Source organism: Schistocerca nitens, chromosome 3 (assembly GCF_023898315.1).
Source record: "Schistocerca nitens isolate TAMUIC-IGC-003100 chromosome 3, iqSchNite1.1, whole genome shotgun sequence".
In the NCBI taxonomy this organism is placed as follows: domain Eukaryota; kingdom Metazoa; phylum Arthropoda; class Insecta; order Orthoptera; family Acrididae; genus Schistocerca; species Schistocerca nitens.
The window spans coordinates 715,054,803-715,077,458 of record NC_064616.1 but is presented as its reverse complement, the minus strand read 5'-3'; the positions used below and the strand labels follow the sequence as shown (position 1 = coordinate 715,077,458).

Sequence of the window (22,656 nt, the reverse complement as noted above, 5' to 3'; positions counted from 1 at the left end):
GCCTTGCCAGACTGGTCAACAAGTGACTACATAGAACTCTTAGACCCCCTTGGCGATTTTGTGTAGGACCAGAATTTTCTTTGGTTCTCAGAAAGATCTCTGATGGTGGAAACTGTTGTATGCTTTGTACATCGATCTTTTTTTTACAGATGCGCAAATCTCTGCTAACTTTAGCCTGTTGTCATACCCCGTACATTTGTACCCCACACACTTTTGAACCGAGAGTGCAACAGCCTTTGCTTTCTCAGCATTTTTCAGATTTAACTGTTAAACCATGGTGGGTCTTCTCCATCTTTCATCCACTTACTTCACACATACTACTCCAAAGCACAATTTACAGTCCATTTGAACTTTGCTTATAATTCTCCTATGTCCACCATACTGGAACTAAATTATGTTAATTCATTTTCTAAGTGGGATATTAACAACTGCTTATGTGCTCTTTTCAGCAAAAATACTTCTCTAGCCTTCTTGATTAATTTATTAGTTTTAGTAACCATAGTTGGTATTTTGACATTTTGGTCACTAATCCCTCTCTCTATACTGATGCTGTTGGTAAGGTGAGTCCTGTTTGTAGCTATAAGTTCTAAAATATTTCCTTTGCATGTGGGCTGTCACACTAGCTGCTCAAGACACGTTTTCAGAAAACGTGTTCGAAAGAACTCTGCGTGACTGCCTGCCTGTCTGTACCCCATAAATGTCCCAGACTATACTCGGTAAGTTGAAGTCGCCTCCAACAGATATTGCGTGGTCTGGATATTTCTGCACTCCTGACTGTAAAATTTCTTTGAATGACTCTAAAACTGTCACAGCAGAATGGGATGGCTGGTAAAAACATCCAACAATTAACTTGATTTCGCCTAGACCTGTTAAATGCAACTAGATGACTTCACTGTCACACTCAAATTCGACCTCAAGAGACAGTATTTTTGTCAGCTGCAAGGAGCACTCCCCCTCCTATACTGTCTAATCTTTCTTTCTGATATATGCCCCATGACACACTAAATATCACAGTGCTTTCTATGACATTTTCAGCTAACTCTTGGTCCCATGAAAAATTTGAGCTTGAGAAAGTTCCTGGAGGGCAGTAAATATAGGATCATTGTTATGAATACCTCTACAATTTACTGATAATATTTGACAGTCAAAGTGTCTTTACTCTGAACGTGGTCTTATTTCACTATCTGCGTGTCATGTGGGGAGTGTTCGTCAGAGTACCTAAAACTGCTGCCTAGTCTGAAAAATCCCCATGTGTTCTCTGCAAGTGCTTTTCTTCCCGAGTAGCTGCTTCCTTTGTGTTTTGCACCCTTGACCTATCAAAGGGAGTCCTGCAATTCCCCCCCCCCCCCCCCCCCCCCCTTGAAAGCCAAAGCCTTTGGCTGAGACTCTCCACTCAGCTCCAAACCAAAGGACCCCAATCGACTCTAGGAACAATGGTGCAAATTGCGAGCCCAGCTTGCACCCCATTTATAAGGCCAGCAGCCTTCACCTTTACTACCAGTACCCTTTACAAACTGGCTAGCCTCAGAACCCAAACAACAGGCGTCATTGGTGCCAACGTGAGCCACAACTTGCAGACAACTGTGCCTGTGCCCTACACGCTCGACAGCCGCAGGCAAGGCCTCCACCACATCTTGGATGAGGCCAACCCAGCAGACATACCGAGTGCACATTGACTTTATTTCTGGCCCTGAATGCTATTTCACTAATGGGCTCCATAACACACTTAACATTGGCGCTCCTGATAACTAGCACACTCCTGCCCCCTGCTCAGACACTGCTGAAGGAACATCCATCTGTCCACTCACAGGGCAAACAGGCGAGGCCAGACAGCCAGCTTCCACATTGGCCCTCCATCTCAAGTGACACGAACATTACACCAGCCACCACTCACATTGCAGTGAGGCAGACCAACCACATTGGGTACACTTGAAGGTACCACAGCAGTAAAGCCCATGGGTGAAACAAGTGACACCTGTGGTGTCCTGTGTGATACGCCAGATTGTCCACCACTGCTAGCTCCCAAGGCAGCTGCCTGAAGATCACTGACCATAGCCAAACCATCTTCAACTTTTTGAGGACTGCATCCAGCGCCTTCTGCATCTGCACACAGTGCGCACACATCCTACCCATTCAAGCAGGCCTAAGTGGAGAAGTAAACTATAAAAGCCCAGGCGTACATCTTGCTAAGCGACATTTCCTGATTATTAGCTCTGCTCCAGTTGTTCTTGTTTGGCAGTGAGAGTAGACCCTTCTCTTCTTAAATAGATAATGTTACTGTTAATTTTTGCATTTTTGAGATACATTAACAGCATGGTAGGCAGATGGGAAGGAAAGTACGTTAGAGTTCTACATCCTGTAGAAGACAAGGTCATTAGGGGGTGGAGTACATGCTCAAACTGGAAAAAGATGGTGAAGGAAATAATTGGCTGTGTCCTTTTTGTAGAACCAACACTGCATTTGCTTTTAGTGATTTAAGGAAATAATAAAAAACCTAAACGTGGATTACTGAATGGGGATTTGAATTACCTTCCTCCCAGATGCCAGTCCTGTGTCTTATCATTCTATCGTCTTCCTCTGGGTGGTAGATAGATGTTCAATTTGTGAATATCTGTTCTGGAATAATTACACAACAGAATGGTGTAGAGTAGCACAGTTTTACAAAACAGGCAGAAACTGTTTTAAACACGTTAACACACATCACTTTATTATAATTACATGGATGTTTGTACTTTCTGCTACTAAGTAGATTTGTTTTATATATCATGCATATGGTGCAACATGAAATTTGTCAACCAATAAGAGATAAAGTACATATAGTAATGGAGAATGGGATTAAATAAACCAGATTACATACTGCCAGGGTGAATAATTTGTTTATGGAGTAATAGTAATTCTGAAAGGAAAAAAAATAATAATTCAAGAGTAGTTGTACAAGGTGTCATGACATATCATTGTATAAGCTGCCATTTTACATTTTTGGACAGAATTAGTTGCTGTTCCCTTTTCTTATATTTTACACTAAGCACATTTCTAAAAACTTGTTAAATATTTGGCAGCTAACTATTTATTTACATTACCTGTTAGTCTTTAGTTGTGGCCAAAAGGGCCCTAAATGGTAAGTGGCTTGAAAAACTGAACAGTGGACAGACTTTCATAAACAGTTTCAGTTATCTCATTTCATTTTATCTGCATTTGGAAGTAGTGAAACTGGGAATCTATTGATGATGTTTTGAGTGTTCAATTTCTCTGTTTCACTAAAGGTTTCATCTTTGATTAATATTATTACCTTTGCCAAGGTCAAAACGTAAAATCTTTAGTTGAATATGAGGCAAATTAAATGTCTTTCAAGACAATGGCAAGGTCTTGCATATTTAGGTCTGATAATTTTAACACATTTCTTTGCAGGCCAATTAAGAATGGAGGCAAACGTTCAGTATATCTTGTGGACAGCGTGGCACTGGTGGGACACCAAGCAACCTACATCAATAACTTGACAGATTTAACTGTTGGTGAATACAGTGAATTCTCAAGTGTAACCGACTGGGAGAAAGAGTTAATGGAAAATCAGGTACTGCCTTAACAGCTACTAAAGTGAATTAATTAAAAATCAATTGTCTTGTACTGTACTGACAGATGTAAATAAGCAATACGGTCACAATTAATTATGTAATGTTAATGATGATGGTTTTTGACTGATGTAAAACTTGTTTCTCAGTAAGTGTAAATGATACTTGTCATAGTGTTGTGTAAACATTATGTTGCACAGATAAAAGGAATAACAAAGCAGTACATCATCATTTGAATGATGGCTCTTGTAATGTGATACTTTTGATGTTCAGTTGTTGAAATCTAGGACTGCTTTATGCTAGATGTGGTGCTTTGGGACAAGGTTTACATGTTGCTGCCTTTTTTATTGCTCTCTTGCTTCACATCTATATACACACACCACCACCTCAACTGCAGAAGGCCTTAATGACTGAAAGAATGGATTATGAATATGGAATGTAAAATTCCTTCTGAACAATTAGCAGTTCTGTGATTTTTGTTGGGTTTTTAATGCATGTGAGCCGTAGCTGCAGAACCTCCACATCTAATAATATTTGGTTGCAGTATTTGAGGGATATTAAGGGGGAAAAATTTCTCTCTTTATGCCTCAGTTATCAAACATCTGAGTAACACAAAGTGTGATGCATCTCTTTTTGCAAAGAAATACTCAAAAGATTCAAGTATCTCATCTTGCTATGTAGGTAGAATTGTAACAGTGTCAAGACCTAGCATTTTACTACATTTCAGGAAATGGATGTTTGAATATGTGTGGTGTCTACCATCTTGATGTAATATTGGAGTAGTGACAAGTTTTGAAATGATAAACAAAATACTACTTTATTTAACTAGACACTTTTTCACATTTATTGACACATTTGTTGTTATGATAATCAGCTTGCCAAAGATAATAGATACAGTATAGTCATCACAAATGAGCATGCACATTCTTCGACAAAATGCTTGACACAAGCTCCAGGTTTTTAGTTCACTTTCTCTACACATTTGTAATGTCTACATATGACAAAGGAATATACATTTAGCTATTCACTACACAAAAAAGAGCCAAAATGTTTGACATGGATATTTTGTGTGTTGTTAGGTAAACTAGAACTGCCTGAATCATTGCCCAGAGGTTCTACTTACAGAGGAGCATATGAATATTATTTAAATTAGCCATCATCTTTTACTTTATAACGAGAAAGTACCCCTGTATTACTGAAAAATTGATAAAATTATATAGACTATATGGTGTATACCATGCATACTCCTGTGAAGATTCCCAGATCTTGCCAAAAAGTCTAAGATACATAATTTTCTAGATCAGATAATTAACATGTTACACTAGTGCAAGTGGGCATTTTTGAAGTAAGAAAAATTAGGGCTACAAAATTAGGTATTTTAATTTTGGAAATACTCATTGGTTAAAAATGGAACATTCTAGAAGTTGAAAACTTCAATTTGCAAATAACTTTTGAAATAAGATCTTTTTAGGAAAAAATAAGATCTTCATTGACAGTAAGAGTCTAAGAGCTTTCAGATGAGCTATATTGCTACATTCAGACTTAGTGGAATCTCGTTAGCATGTCTTTGAAAGGAACGCAGATTTTGAGCATCATAAGCTGATTAAGGGTACCATATGTGGGGTAATATGCAATCTCATAATGCGACATTTCTCAACATGCTATATCAATAAAATATTACTCATTTGGAATATCATACCCAAGAGCAAAAATGTGTTAGGTACAGCAACATTGGCAGAATCCAATATATAGGATGTGTACAGGGCTGCCATCCAGCAACTGAAATACAGGAAAGTCATGTGACGTGAGAGTGTAAGCTCTAGTGTCCAAAATGCGAACCTGGCATGTGATGTAGGAAAAACAAAAATATGCTAAAATTACAATTTTTATTACACTCTTCAAAACAAATGAACGTCATTAATTTAGCATCTATCCATTAGTGAATTGCTGAATAGGACTTGTCATTTCAACAAACTGTTGGTACATTGCACATCTTGTTAGCCTAACTACACTATAGCACAATAAAATACAGTGCATTGTCATGTCTTCATAATGGTTTGAAAAACATATCAATAGTTGACTGTTTCTTTTGTCCTAGCTTTAATACTGTATTGGCTATCGTACTTAACATGTTCATCTCTACTTCACAAACTTCAAAACTCAAATCATAATGCTTAACTGCATCTAGTGTTTCAATATCTTTTGTTATTGTAAGACTTGATAAAGTTCTGGCTAATTCGTGTCTTCACTTTCTTCGTGGTTCTGTGCCAGCTGTCCCTGTAACACTTCATCACTTGTCATGGGCTGACAGATGGCAACATCTTCGTCACATTCAACATATTCCTTGAAGCTAAGATAGTCAGTGTATCCCTGTTTACTCATTATTTTCTGCCATTGTTCAGCTGCAGTTACTTTGTTTTCTGGCATGTTGTGTTCTGTGAGTGTACGATGAAAGGCAGCATTCTTGAAGCAGTTTGAGATTGTGCTTTCTTGCACAGAATCCCACTCACTTCTTGCAAAATGCATAGCATCTAAGATCATACCATTTCACATTGTAGAATGAGGACAAACCAGCCTCTGCTAAAAAAGAATTTTCCTGAATTTTTGTTTCAAGCATTTTATCAGTTGGGGGGAAAAAACACTGCATTTATATTGGATAGATCCAACACATCTTGTGGATGCACTGCACACTGGTCAACTTTGCACTCCAGGTGTGCAAGAATTGTTCAAATATAGTTCTTGTTTCCCATGCATTCACATTAGACACATATTTACATGGAAATATCAGCACATTTCTGAATCACCATGGACTCTTCGCCTTTCCAGCGTTCAACTTTCATTTCAACATAATAAAAGAAGTTAGCCTCTCTTTACTAGTTTTTTTGGCTTGGTATTTTCTCCTCTGAACTCGAGAGTTTTATCAGATAGAAAGTGAAAAAATAAGCCCATTTCATCTGCATTAAAAACATTTGTGGGACTTGATGAAACAGTATTTTTCCACGACTGAACAGTGTCAATGTTCATGCTTCCAGCCTCAACTTGAACACATTTATACAGTAAATTATGTCTATTCTTGAATCTTTTGATCCAACAGTTGGATGCTTTGAAATTAGCAAACTGCAAATTTTGTACCATATATATTGCTTTAGTATGAGCCACTGTACCATCAATTGCAATGTTCGAAGTACGCACTTGTTGTATCTACTTTAGTAGGACATTTTCCAGTTCTGGTAACTGACTTACACACTCTTGTTTTTTATTTACCATTTCCTACTTCTGAACTTACTATTTTTCTTTACTTCACTATTGTATTTAATGCTGATGGAGGAATGTTCAATTTTTGTGCAATATCAACATGCTTCATGTGTGACATTTTGTCCACTTCCTGAATAATGTTAAACTTTTCTTCATTTGTTAAATGTATGGCTGTCTTTTTATCCATGATGTATTGGTACACCAAATAACACAAAAAAAGGTCATGGAGAGCGAGTGTCAATAAAATGCTAAACACAAAGGAGGCCAGCAATTGAATTACATGCTAATCAGTTCCTTTGGGCACTACAGAAGTCATCAGAACTAAAGCCAACATGTACAGACTATTTATGCACGTCATTTCTGCCATAGCAAATGATCTGTATGACTTGCAGAGTTGCTGTCACTGAATTTGTGCACACACGGCTGTGAACATCCTACTCCCACCGCTCTCACAACTCTTGGTGCAAAAGTTACAGTGGGTATCAGTACCAATACTGCCAAATTTGAACATGCAAAGTGGAGAGGGAGAATGCAGAAATGATCCCATTTAACATGCATTAAATGCAAGTGGGACTGGGACTTCCAAAAATGGACATAATATGCCAGAAAACACAGTAATGAGGCAGATTCTAACGATATTCCACTGTATTTACCCCAAATTCTATCTCTGCCTGTTCATGAAACATCTTAGATGATGAAAATTTCTTTATGTAAACTATTTCCATGTATTTTTACTCACAGTATTATTGTTAATGATTAGTAAACTACCTCTTGAACAATTATTTCTGCTGAAATTGGACCTGGATATAAAATTAACTCTCTTGTGTACTTGCACCGTATGTGCTCTTTGTAAAATGTGATCAATTAAAGAGAAACAGCTATTACTGTTGGGAATAGCATTAGAACAAGTGGGTTGTTCCAGGAACAAGTGGATAGTTCTAGCTTAACTCTGTTACAAATTCTTTTGAAAATTGTCCAAACATGACTTTGCATCAAACATTAGGTGGCTTCAATCTTGCACTATGATTTCCCATAGTCATTCACATAAAATGCACTTTACATCAACTATTTCATACAATTTTAATTGCTGATGATCCATCACCGTATTACACACTTTTTGTGAAAATTTTGCCAGTAGTTGAAGTTTGAGGACCTTACGTGGATCATTTTTGAGGGAAATATGACTGTTTGAATTCAGATACACATCTTATCACTGTTGAAAATGGACAGCCTAATCATAAATTGTTATAAAATTTGGAAGAATTTGTTTTATGTTGAACTGTCGTAAACAAAGAATTTGTGTGTGTTTGGAGGGGCGGGGGGGGGGGGGTGGCGCACAGGGTGGCATGCACATTTGTGCTGCATGTCCATGTGCATCAGTATTTTATTACAAATTAATAAGAGTGCTGTTATTTTGATTTCAGGTGCTTGTAATGACAAGTGACGTTTGCAATGATGTCATCAGTAATGGCATTCTTAGGATTGAGGACATAAATGTGCTTGTGCTTGATGAATGTCACAATGTTTTACAGAACCATCCAATGAGAAGGGTAAGATCTATTAAAGTTTCACATCAAAATTTATTAATACACTAAATGAGAGTGAGGATTCAGAGTAATGCCCATTTTTTGACAGAGGGGTATGGTTAGAGAATTTGGGAGTTGTCAACTTTAATTCACAGTGCAAAATTTTCAGTATGACAGGAAAATGGGTATTGTAGTAACATATTTATAATTTCAATTGAGACTTATCAAGAAACGCTTACAGGAAAAGTAAAAAAAGCTGATAAAGTATTCCTAACAATCACTGAGGAGACAACAGATTGATTACATTCTAGTGAAAGCACGTTTTAGGAACCAGATAAAAGAATGCAGGAGCTATCCATGTGCAGACCTAGGCAGTGATCATAGCCTGGTCCTGATGAAACGTTCACTGAGATTCAAATGTTTGAAGAAGAAGCCAGCAAAACTTAAATGGGAACTAGAAAAAATGAAAACCGAGGGACTGGCAAAGCGCTATGCTCATGAAACAGACAACCTAGCTAAGAATTTTCAACATGGTGGAGTAAATGAAGACTGGGATCAAATTAAATCTGGTATTTACAAATCAGCAGAAAAGATAGTTGGAAGAACTCAACCCAAAAAAAAAAGAGGAAATGGATTACAGCAGATATTATTGAGCTTATAGAAAACAGGAGATTATACAAAAATGCAACTGATGAACAAGGAAAAGCTGAATACAGAAGACTAAGGAATTTAGTTAATAGAGCAGCTAGGAAAGCAAAATAAAATTTTCTTGAAGGAATGTGCAGAGAAGTAGAAGAAAATATGCAAAACGGAAGAACTGATTTAGCCTACAGAACAGCAAATCTATTTCTTAACAAGCGTAAAACAACACTCTCAGGCACAATAGAAAATAAAGAAGGGAAAATGCTGTTTGGTGAGGACATGGTGAAGAGATTGAAAGAATACATAGAGGAGTTGTATGCCGGAACACATCTTTCGGAGGAAGTAATAGGAAGAGAAGAGCAAGTAGACGAAGATGACAAGGGAGATGAGATTCTGCAAGAAGAATTTGACAGAGCTCTAAAATAACTATGGGACAACAAAGCAACGGGTATTGATGACATCCCTGCAGAACTAATAAAGAATGCTGGTGACAGCATGAAAATGATGCTACTTAAACTTATTAGGTCCATCTGTAACACAGGAGAGATACCGACAGACTTCCAGAAATGTATCATTGTTCCTATACCAAAGAAGGCAGCAGGTACAAAATGTGAACATTACCGAACTCTAAGCCTAATATCACATGCATCAAAAATTCTCATAAAAATAGTTCTGAAGAGAATTGAAGAGAAGGTGGAGGATATGGTGAGTGAAGGTGAGTTTGGTTTCAGAAGGGGATTGGGAACAAGAGAGGCGATTCTAGCACTGAGACTCGTTATCAGAAAGCAATTACAGAAAAATAAACCAACTTACATTGCCTTTGTAGAGAAGGAAAAGGCATTCTATAACGTTACCTGGCAAGAGATGTTCAGAGTGCTGAGGAAAAGTGGAATAAAGTACAAAGACATCTGTGTGATACTCAGTTTCTATAAGAATGAGGTGGCAGTGATTAGGAACTGTCACCATGAACAAGAAGCAAATATTAGATAAGGGGTAAGGCAAGGATGTGCTCTCTCCCCTCATATATTCAATGCTTACATCCAGCAAGCTATAGACCAAGTTCGAGAAACTACTGAGGTGGGGATCAAAATTAATGGGCAGAAGATAGACATTCTACGTTATGCAGATGATATTGCTATAGTGACGGAGACGAAAGAAAATCTAGAGGAAGTCCTCAGAACAATGGAAAAAATTCTATGCAATCAGTATGGAATGAGAATAAACAAGAAAAAGACTAAAGTGATGGTATGCAGTACAGGAGCAGAATATGAACCTCTGAGAATGAGAATTGGAAAAGAGGAACTGGAAGTGATAGAGGTATTAACTTACCTCGGAAGCAAAATCACAAGAGATGGTAGAAGCCGGAAAGAAATTGCGACCAGAATACAAAAGGCCAAAATTGCATTTAGTCGGAGAAGGAACTTACTCACCAGCAACAACATCAGTCTGAAAATAAGGAAACATATCATGAAAGGTTTCGTTTGGAGAGTGGCCCTATACAGATGTGAAATGTGAACAATTGGAAGAGAAGAGAGAAGACGGCTAGAGGCCCTGGAGATGTGGTGCTATAGAAGGATGATCAGCTGGAGAAAAGTTACAAATGAAGAGGTGCTTAGAAGAGTGCTGGAAACCAGATCTCTGTGGAGGCACATCCAAACAAGAAGAGACAAACTTGTAGGGCACATCCTCCGACACAACAACACCATTGGAACAATAGCAGAAGGAGCTATTGAGGGAAGGAATTGGCGGGGATGACCAAGGATATCATACATGCAACAAATCATGAGTGACGTTGGATGTAACAAACATGTGGAAATGAAGAGGAAGGCAGACAGAAGAGAGGAATGGCGCTCTGTTGCAAACCAACCTCAGGGTTGAACACTAAAAGAAAGAACTATCACTGTTAATGTAACCTTTCGCAAACTGTTCAATTAAATATTACATCAGCTTTAAAATGTCGCTTGTTCAGTGAAGTATGTCTACTTTTTTCCCTGTATGTATCCTGTACCGTTAAAAAGTGGTTGGCATGTTTGTTTTATTTTCATGGTGAGCCGACAAATTTAACTGATGAATAATTTACCTGGTGTGAAGTACATGAATATTTTTGTGATCTGTTTTTATTATTGTAATGTAGTGTAGCTAATGTTGACTTTCTTTTTCCTGTCCTGGCTTCATCCTGTATTTTCAGGGGGGTTCACATGTTAATCTGGTTTTGGCAGTGTTAGTGATAGAGGGTGGCCGAATGCCCTTCCTGGCTGTTGTCACGTCTCCCTCTTCTCCCCCAAGGATGGAATTTGTGTACCCCATCTGTCTGCACCTAGTGTTAACTCCGGTCAAAGTGTGAAAAGGTTTTCACTATGTTTCCAAGTCATGTAACTTAGGTGGGTCATGGGTACCAGCCTGGTATTCACCTAGTTGGGTGTGGGGGAACCATCTATAAACCACATCTAGGCTGATGAGCACACTGGCCATCATTGTTAATCTGTATCCGGATCCTGTCCAGGCCTATGCATAAGCTGAATCTCAGAAGCGGCATGCTGATATGCGAAGCTGGCCCGGCGGCTGTCATAAATGTTGATGGTATCCCATTATTCTTTTAGTGCTATATGTTAACTGACAGTTGCTATGACCTTGTTTATCTTACTGAAAACCAATAAATAATTTATTTTTTCCAAGAAGCATTTCAATAAGTACACTGCCTGGAAAGTATGTGAATGATTACTTCATTAGTGTTGTTCGAATTCATTATTGCTACCAGGCCTGGTAGGGTATATAAGGGCTATGAACAGCATCAGATATATATTGATCATTGCGAAGAGATGACACATATTCGGTCTTGTGTTGGACTGAATGGGAATGTGAGGGCAGACATACTCGTTAATTTTCCAGTCCACCATGTCTGACCTTCACAAGGAAGCATCACTGTATTATGCACCAAGTACATTACAACCCCTTCACATTCATATCTTCCATCTGAGAACAAGTAATGAATTTTTGGCAACATTCTATCTCTCCCCACACCATTGGTCAGAGACTACAAACAGCCATACTAGCAAATTACTATCGCCTACCTAGGCTGCCATTAACACCACATCTCTTAATTCATGCATTTGGAGTGCTGCCATGACCAGGAAGCGTTGACTGCTGATATGTGGTGTCTTATTGTGTTCAGCGGTAAATTGCTGTTATGCACTACCCTGGGTGACCATCGTTCACAAGTATGACAAGAACCTGGCGAGAGAGTCCAGTCTTCTGACGGTTTGGAGGTGCACTGCGATGTTACTCCTGCTGTCATGTGTGGGAAGCCATCAGGTATGACTTCAGGTCCTGGCTGGTAGTGATTGAGGGAATTCCGATGGCACAAAAGTATGCCACAGACACCGTGCATCCTCTTGTGTTGTAAATTTTACTCAATTTTGTTATCACTGAAATAACATTGTGTACTCCCTTAACCAGGAAACTTACATTTTTTCCCTCTTCTTTTTTGGATGCTTCACTTTTTTTGTCAGGCAGTCTAATTAGTTTTCTCTCTTTTAAAATACCTGCTAGTTTATAGTATTATATATTTTTATAATAGCAGAAACTCATGCCATCTGTCCAGTATTTGTTATTAATCGAATATTAGGCCTGTCACATCCTGCACAGTGTCTTTCCTACTTGTTGTTCTTGTCAAGTCCTTTTTTGTGTGGATTACTTGAGTATGTATTTAATTTGATATTTTCTGCCTCAGGTCATGCAGTATGTGTCATTGTCTCCTAAAAGACCTCGAATTCTGGGACTTACAGCACCAATCTTCAACAGTACAGCAGATCCTGGTCGCTTGGAAGGTGAAATGCAGAGATTAGAAGCTGCACTTCTCAGCACAGCAGAAACAGCAAGTGACATTGTTTCAGTACTAAGGTAATGCAGTGTTTACTTCATGAAAACAATTTTGTTTCCCCCAAGATATTTCACCCTAATGACAATGTATGATTGTTCAGTAAAATTAGTCTTTAATTTCAAATACAGCTGTTCCCACAAATGAAGGTGTTAGAAAGAAAATCCAAACTGTGCATCCTAATAATTTGGCACAGCATTCAAGGCACATGATTATCATTTGGAAAGAGTGAGGTTCAAAACTCCATACAAACAGTTTTGCAGTTTCAGTGACATTTGTTATAAAGAGTAATACATACATACATACATACATACATACATACATGCTTACATACATTAATCCTTGTTCCATAGATCATGAATACGACATTTCGTAATGATGTGGAACGTGTCACTTCAACATAAGTTTTCTTTACACAAAATAATTAATTATACATTTTTTTTGTACAGTTACCTACTTCATATCTAAGAATTCATCTAATGAGTAGAAGGAGTTGTCATTCAGAAATTCTTTTAATTTGCTTTTAAATGTTGGTTGGGTATCTGTCAGACTTTTAATACTATTTGGCAAGTGACCAAAGATTTTTGTGGCAGCATAATTCACCCCTTTCTGTGCCAAAATGAGATTTAATCCAGAATAATGAAGATCATCCTTTCTTCTAATGTTGTAGCTAAGCACTTCGCTGTTATTTTTGAATTGGGATGGGTTATTAATGACAAATTTCATAAGTGAATACATGTATTGCAAAAGGTACTGTGAATATCCCAAGTTCCTTAAATAAATGTCTGCAAGGTGATCTTGGGTGGGCTCCAGCTATTATTTTGATTACACACTTTTGTGCAATGAATACTTTCTCTCTTAATGACGAATTGCCCCAAAATATGATGCCATATGAAAGCAGTGAATGAAAATAGGCATAGTAGGCTAATTTACTGATATGTTTACCACCAAAATTTGCTTTGCAATAACCCTAATAGCATAAGTAGCTGAACCTAACCGTTTCAGTAGATCATCGATGTGTTTCTTCCAATTCAATTTCTCATCAATGCACACACCCAGATATTTTGAGTATTCTACCTTAGCAACAGACTTCCGTTCATAGTCTATATTTATCAATGGTGTTATGCCATTTACTGTACAGAATTTTATAAACTATGTTTTCTCAAAATTTAGTGAGAGTGCATTTGCAGAGAACCACTTAATAATTTTCTGAAAGACATAATTTGCAATTTCCTCAGCTGATTCTTGCTTCTTGGGTGTGATTACTATACTTGTATAATCAGCAAAAAGAACTAAATTTGCATCTTCATGAATATAGAGTGGCAAGTCATTAATATGGGACACCATTCTTGATAGCTCCCCAGTTAGAGGACTCTGCTGGTTATTGTAGACTATCTGTACTGTTAATTTCAACCTTCTGCATTCTTCCAGTTAAGTATGAATTAAACCATTTGTGCACTGTCGCACTCATACCACAATACTTAAGCTTATCTAGAAGAATTTCATGATTCACACAATCAAAAGCCTTTGAGAGATCACAAAATATCCCAATGGATGGTGTTCGGTTATTCACTGCATTTAATATTTGATCAGTGAGAGCATATATAGCATTTTCTGGTGAAAAGCCTTTCTGAAAATCAAATTGACATTTTGTTAGTACTTCATTTATACAAATATGTAATGCTACTCTTGAATACATTACTTTTTCAAGAATTTTGGATAAAGCTGTCAGAAGTGAGATCGGGAGGTAGTTGTTAGCATCAGATCTATCCCCTTTTTTATGCAGTGGTTTAACAATAGCATATTTCAGTCTATCTGGAAAAATTCCCTGTTTCAGTGAGCTACTACATATGTGGCTGAGAATCCTACTTATTTGTGGGGAACAAGCTTTTAGTTCTCTGTTGAAAATGCCATCAATTCCATGTGAGCTTTTACTTTTGAGTGAATTTATCATTTTCCTAATTTCAGCAGGAAAGGTGGGTTGAATTTCAATTTTATCAAAATGCGTAGGTACTGCCCATTCCATATACTGCCTTGCATTTTCTAATGAATAGCTGGAACCTATTTTCTCTACAACACTTAGAAAATGATTAGTAAAAATGTTTTCTACTTCTGACTTCTTGTTAACAAACTTTTCATTGTGTTTGTTAGAAATAGTCTTCCTGTGCTCTCAGTTGCTCTGTTTCCCTTTTCACAATATTCCAAATTGTTTTAATTTTATTATCAGATGTGCTAATCTCAGACATAATGCACATACTTCTGGACTTTTTAATAACTTTTCTTAATATAGTGCAGTAGTTTTTATAATGTTTCATTGTTTTGGGATCATTACTACTCCTAGCTATGAGATACATTTCCCTTTTCTGTTTACAAGATTTTTTTATCCCTTTAGTGAGCCACCGAGCGAGGTGGCACAGTGGTTTGACACTGGACTCGCATTCGAGAGGACGACGGTTCAATCCCGCGTCCGGCCATCCTGATTTAGGTTTTCCGTGATTTCCCCAAATCGCTTCAGGCAAATGCCACGATGGTTCCTTTGAAAGGGCATGACCGACTTCCTTCCCCATCCTTCCCTAAGCCGATGAGACCGATGACCTTGCTGTCTGGTCTCCTTCGCCAAATAACCCAACCCAACCTTTAGTGAGCCATGGCTTTTTACATGGTTTCTTACAATTGTATTTCACTGTTTTCTTAGGGAAACTGTTTTCAAATATACTCACAAAGGTATCATGAAATAGGTTAAATTTTAAATTAGCATCATGTTTCCTGTACACCTCATCCAGTCTAACTGTTGCAAGCTTTCCCTAAAATTTTTAAGTGTTAGATCGTTAATGGAATGCACTATTTTGGAGGACTGTTTTGCATTACTGTTTGGAGCTATATCATATACTGTAACTAGCTGTGCATCGTGATCAGACAGACCATTCTTAACAGGAAAAGTTTTTAATTGATTGAATTTATCTTGGTCTATGAAAATGTTATCTAACAGTGTGCTGCTTTCCTGTACCACCCGAGTAGGAAAATCAATAACTGATGTCAAATTGAAAGAACCAAGTAATACTTCAAGGTCATGATTTCTGTCTGACCCTTTCAGAAAATCTAGATTGAAATCCCCACAAATTCCTTTGACTGATACGTAGCATAACAAAGACTCAAAGTTCTTAAAAAATAGTTGAAAATTTCCCAATGGGGAACTATACATGGCTACAATTATAAAAGTGCCTTTATTCCGTTCAAGCTCACATGCACATCCTTCTGTGTGTTGCTCCACATTTTTCACAATATGACTGATTTTAATATATATGGCAACCCCCCCTCTCTCCATAGTGTCTCTACTTATCTGTACTGAAATCTTATATTCACCTACATATACCATTTCCATACCTGTGACTGTATGATGTTCAGACAGGCATAGTACATCTATTCCACCCTCAGTTTCTAAATCTTCTATACAAACAAGAAGCACATCTACTTTATTTTTCAATCCCCTGATATTCTGATGCAGTATATTAACATTATTTTTCACTGTACTGTTATGTCGATCTTGTGATATTTTCACATCATTAGTACCTGCCTGTCTGAACTTTTCATGAAGCTTAATTTCAATCAATGTAGGATGATTGGATACTGATCTTAGCCTAAAAAAGTTCTCCCATGAGTTTCAGTGCCCCCTCCCCCTAAAGATTTTGCTATCATCCCAGCCAGTTTACCCTTCCCTTTCCTATTGAGATGCAGGCCATGTCTTGTGAAGTCCCACCTGTCAATACCATCAACAGGAACCAAACCTATGCTGACAAAGAAGCCGCCCGAAGCAGCTGATCTAGCTCCATATTGGCCCTCCTGACAGAGCTGTTCAATTGGGGCCAGTCATACCGCATGAAAGCAAGAACCAAGCCAACATTTGTATTATTCTTTCTCTAAGAAGCCGTTCTCCCAAGATCCTCCTTTCAATGTTGAAATTTATTTTCTGTAATGTGCGAAGTAGTTTGTGCTGCTCAAATGTACTTTTCTCATGAATCTCCTTCATTTGCAACATAAATATGAGGAAGAGTTGCACTAGGCCTCTGAATATCTTATAATGCTTTAATTTTTCGTTCTAACCCGTTGACTGCCTGACCTTGTGGATAATTTTTGAGTCCATTGAATAGTTTCAGCAACAATATGTGAGCTCTGTTTTTGTTGTATTTTCACACTGAAGCTGGTAGTGTGTGTGTTTTATCTTATGGTGCCAAATGATGGAAAAAGTTTGATGGCACAGGTGCAACTAAGAGTTGACATACTATGTTGCAAAATGCATAAAACATTTTTAATTTCAGGAGACTATTGGACACTAAAATTTTCTATTTTATATGACAATGATTTTGCTATCCCACATCATCATCATCATCATCATCATTTTGTCAGAGCTTCATAAATTATTCTGTTCCACTGCTGTTAAAGAGCTAGTTAATTTTATGCTCCATTACTGCTCTCTTCCTCATCATTAGCCTTTGCGTTCTGGTGTGTTCTCCACTGTTTCTCCTTCATAACATACACATGAGCTGTATTGTTTTGATTTTTTGATTTGATTGGCCATCTCAGAGCACTAATCATGGTGCTACATTGTTAAACTCGAGGATCCCTTTTGGGAAAACTTGCTCACAAATTGTAGTGCAAGTATTTAGGATTTCTGTATTTCCCTAAACAACAATAGATGAATACCAGTATAATTTCTCTGAAGAGTACAGTCAAGATTTTCAAATTCCATATGTTGTTCACATGTCATTGTTAATTTTCCTAACATAATATGATTTCTTACGTTCGAGAACGGGCCCTGAGTGACTCTCCTACATAATTGCTGGATTTCCACATAGTAATAGTAATAATAATAATAATAATAATAATAATAATAATAAACCCCGTGGAGGCCCAGGAAAAGAATAGGCCTCCGGTATGTTCTGCCAGTCGTAAAAGGCGACGAAAAGAACGAACCACTAATAGGGCTAACCCCCCTTTTAGTGTGTTTAGTTGGTTCAGGACAGAACTAAAGAAGCCTTGGACAAGCGCCATCATGGTCGGGGACAACGTTTGAACCCTATGCCCGCCCACAATGGTAACGACACTGCTAGCCAACTGGAAAATGATTTAAATCCAAATAGAGGTGTTTTGCAGGATATGCTTCCTGCAACCACCCTAGAAGGAAAACAGACAGAGGATGAGATGGTCAGATGAAGTTAATCGACACCTCATGTTCTGTTATTACCAAGCAACAAACCTAGGAACCAACACAACTGGATACAGATCACAAGTATACACAACATTTATTACCAGATACCCAGAATTAAAATTTTTAACAGAACGACGACTAGCTGACCAGATCTGTGTAATAATCAAAAATAACAGGATACCCCAGTCAAAATTAGAAAACATCAAACAACAAGTACAACAAATACTGGAACAAAATAATGTGCAATCAGAAGAAGAAGAAAATACGGTAATGGACTTAAACATCCCAGAGCAAACAAACAAAGAACAACACGCATCGATCAAACAATCAGAGGAAAACGAAATCTTAAGACAGCCACCAGAACAAGCACAAATAGAACTCGAAGTAACACACATGTTAGATATAGAAGAAAAATTTCAGCTGACATATATAGAATACAAAGACACAAATACAGACATTAGACCGTTCTTGCATAGACCGCCAAATAACCCGCAAGTCGAAACAACAATAAAAACTATCAACACAATCATACGCAACAAAATAAATGAAAACACAACTATGGAAGAGTTACAACTACTGATTTATATAGGAGCACTCACTACAATAAATATACACACTAGGCAGAGACAAGAACCAACCAACACACAGAAGAAACCCACAAAACTAGCATGGCAACACAGGCTACAGATCAGAATAGAAAAACTGAGAAAAGACATCGGACAGCTAACACAATTTATAAGAAATGAAATGTCAGAAAAAAAACGAAAAAGATTAGGTAAAATCTCACAACAAGAAATGATAGAGCAATTAGATGAAAAGAAGCAGAAATTACAAGCATTGGCCAAACGACTTAGAAGATACAAAAAAAGTGAAAATAGAAGGAAAAAAAACCAAACATTCAACACAAACCAAAAGATTTTACCAGACAATAGATAACACACACATTAAAATAGACAATCCACCAAACATAAGACATGGAACACTTCTGGAGCAACATATGGTCAAACCCGGTACAACATAACAGGCATGCACGGTGGATACAAGCAGAAACAGATACATACAAGATGATACCACAAATGCCTGAAGTGATAATTTTGCAACATGAAGTCACCCAAGCAATTAATTCTACTCACAATTGGAAAGCCCCTGGAAAAGATAAAATAGCAAATTTCTGGGTAAAGAAGTTCACCTGAACACATTCACATCTAACTAAATTATTTAACAGTTACATCGCAGACCCATACACATTCCCTGATACACTTACACATGGAATAACTTATCTGAAACCTAAACATCAAGCAGACACAGCAAACCCAGCTAAATATCGCCCCATAACATGCCTACCAACAATATACAAAATATTAACTTCAGTCATTACACAGAAATTAATGACACATACAACACAGAACAAAATTATAAATGAAAAACAAACAGGCTGTTGCAAAGGAGCACGAGGATGTAAAGAGCAACCGATAATAGATGCAGAGGTGACATATCAAGCTAAAACTAAACAAAGGTCACTACACTACGCATACATTGATTACCAAAAAGCTTTTGATAGTGTACCCCACTCATGTTTACTACAAATATTGGAAATATGCAAAGTAGATCCTAAATTGATACAGTTCCTAAAAATAGTAATGAAAAATTGGAAAACCACACTTAATATCCAAACAAATTCAAATAATATCACATCACAGCCAATACAGATTAAGCGTGGAATATACCAAGGAGACTCATTAAGTCCTTTCTGGTTCTGCCTTGCTCTGAACCCACTATCCAACATGCTAAATAATACAAATTGTGGATACAATATTACTGGAACATACCCACACAAAATCACACATTTGCTATACATGGATGATCTAAAACTACTGGCAGCAACAAATCAACAACTCAACCAATTACTAAAGATAACAGAAGTATTCAGCAATGATATAAATATGGCTTTTGGAACAGACAAATGTAAGAAAAATAGCATAGTCAAGGGAAAACACACTAAACAGGAAGATTACATATTGGATAACCACAGCGACTGCATAGAAGCGATGGAAAAAACAGATGCCTATAAATATCTAGGATACAGACAAAAAATAGGAATAGATAATACAAATATTATAGAAGAACTAAAAGAAAAATATAGACAAAGACTAACAAAAATACTGAAAACGGAATTGACAGCAAGAAACAAGACAAAAGCTAAAAATACTTATGCTATACCAATATTGACCTACTCATTTGGAGTAGTGAAATGGAGTAACACAGACCTAGAAGCACTCAATACACTTACACGATCACAATGCCACAAATATAGAATACACCACATACATTCAGCAACTGAAAGATTCACATTAAGCAGAAAGGAAGGAGGAAGGGGATTTATCGACATAAAAAACCGACATTATGGACAGTTAGACAATTTAAGAAAATTCTTTCTAGAACGAGCAGAAACTAGCAAAATACACAAAGCAATCACTCATATAAATACATCAGCTACACCACTGCAATTTCATAACCACTTCTACAGCCATTTAGATCACATAACATCAACAGATACGAAGAAAGTAAATTGGAAAAAGAAAACACTACATGGCAAGCACCCGTATCATCTAACACAGCCACACATCGATCAAGACGCATCCAACACATGGCTAAGAAAAGGCAATATATACAGTGAGATGGAAGGATTCATGATTGCAATACAGGATCAAACAATAAACACCAGATATTATTAATAAAGATCCCAATACCACAACAGATAAATGCAGACTTTGCAAACAACAAATAAAACAGTAGATCACATCACAAGCGGATGTACAATACTAGCAAATACAGAATACCCAAGAGGACATGACAATGTAGCAAAAATAATACATCAACAGCTTGCCTTACAACATAAACTTATAAAACAACACGTTCCCACATACAAGTATGCACCACAAAATGTACTGGAGAATGATGAATACAAATTATACTGGAACAGAACCATTATAATAGATAAAACAACACCACATAACAAACCTGACATCATACTCACCAATAAAAAGAAGAATTTAACACAACTAATCGAAATATCCATACCCAATACAACAACTATACAAAAGAAAACAGAAGAAAAAATTGAAAAATACATCCAACTGGCTGAGGAAGTCAAGGACATGTGGCATCAGGATAAAGTTGACATTATACCAATTATACTATCAACTACAGGAGTCATACCACACAATATCCACCAGTACATCAATGCAATACAGCTACTTCCAAACTTATATATACAACTACAGAAATCCGTAATTATTGATACATGTTCAATTACCCGAAAGTTCCTAAATGCAATATAACATATACCGTACAGTTAAAAGGAAGTCACACTTGATCAAGGTCCGCGTCACTTTCCATTTTTGACCAGACATAACGTCTGAGAAAAGAAAGAAAGAATAATAATAATAATAATAATAATAATAATAATAATAATAATTTCTTCTGCCAATTCCTTTCTTTTGGTAGATTAAGAAACTTCTGGTCTGAAAACATAATATTTGAGTATCTTATGATTGTGATTGCATGTAATTCTGTTTGGTAAGTAGCAGCTTTCATTTTCTTTCTTTGACTGACATTTTATTTCTTTTTAGAACATTTTATGTATAAATGTTCTTGTTTTAAAGATTTTATTTCTTTTTAAAAAGTCTGAGAAGTTTATACTAGTGAGCTGGTAAGTTGGTGTGTTGAAGACCTCAAACAGTTTACCTGATCTTGGTTAATTTATTTCATTTATGTTTTTATTAATTGTCTGCAGGTATAGCACAAAACCAAAAGAATTTGTTCTGGAATGTGCGCCTCATCAACCAGGTGAATTGGATAACACTTTAGAGGATATCATCACTGATGTGTTAAACTTTATTCAGGATCATCGATACGATCCATTAGAAGTGTATGATGATGAATTTTTTGAGGAGCTGAAGGATATTCCTGACCCGAAATCTGATCCACTAAAAATCCTCAACGAATTCTTAGATGTGCTACACACACTAGGTGAGTATTTGATACAAGGTCTTTTAATGCATGTTTATCTTAGAATATCCAATAATATGTTCTTCAGCTTCCGTTTGTATGCAGTGAGCTTAGACCAAGTACTTGTCAAGGGGTATGACTGCTGATTGACTGCTGATTGGCTGCTGTTATGTCATTGTGTTTGACTTTTCTATGTACAAATGAAAGAGGCGAGTAGAAAGCAGTGAAAAAGCTAATAACCTAATAAACATAGATGCAGAAACCAATGGTCTTTCCATTACAACTTATTATGACTGAGTACATGAACACCTTATAACAAGAGCCACAAGGTTTCAGCCTGCAGATATGCACGAGGACAAACACAGTGCAAGTGTTCCAGGTAGCCACCATGGCAGGCTTCATCATGTCTCCTCGTCGATGACCATATACATTCAAAAACCTCAGGCATGTACCAAATACACTGACAGACATCCAAAATGCGTGTCTGGAGTTTATCAACACTGTCTGCAGTCTACAGGGCTGGGGTACAGCAAAGCTTTTAAATTCCCCCCTCCCCCCCCCCCTCACACA

At 37.2% G+C, this 22,656-nt stretch overlaps 1 protein-coding gene across 1 annotated transcript in view; it reads left to right on the top strand.

Moving 5' to 3' along the window:
* The window catches only part of LOC126249733 (endoribonuclease Dcr-1-like), a 284,524-nt gene that overhangs the window by 63,200 nt on the left and 198,668 nt on the right, over positions 1–22,656 (top strand). Inside the window, exons 4-7 of the mRNA XM_049951411.1 lie at positions 3,409–3,571; positions 8,249–8,374; positions 12,723–12,892; positions 21,872–22,107. Of these exons, the coding sequence (XP_049807368.1) occupies positions 3,409–3,571; positions 8,249–8,374; positions 12,723–12,892; positions 21,872–22,107 (695 nt within the window). The remainder of the gene's footprint in view (positions 1–3,408; positions 3,572–8,248; positions 8,375–12,722; positions 12,893–21,871; positions 22,108–22,656) is intronic.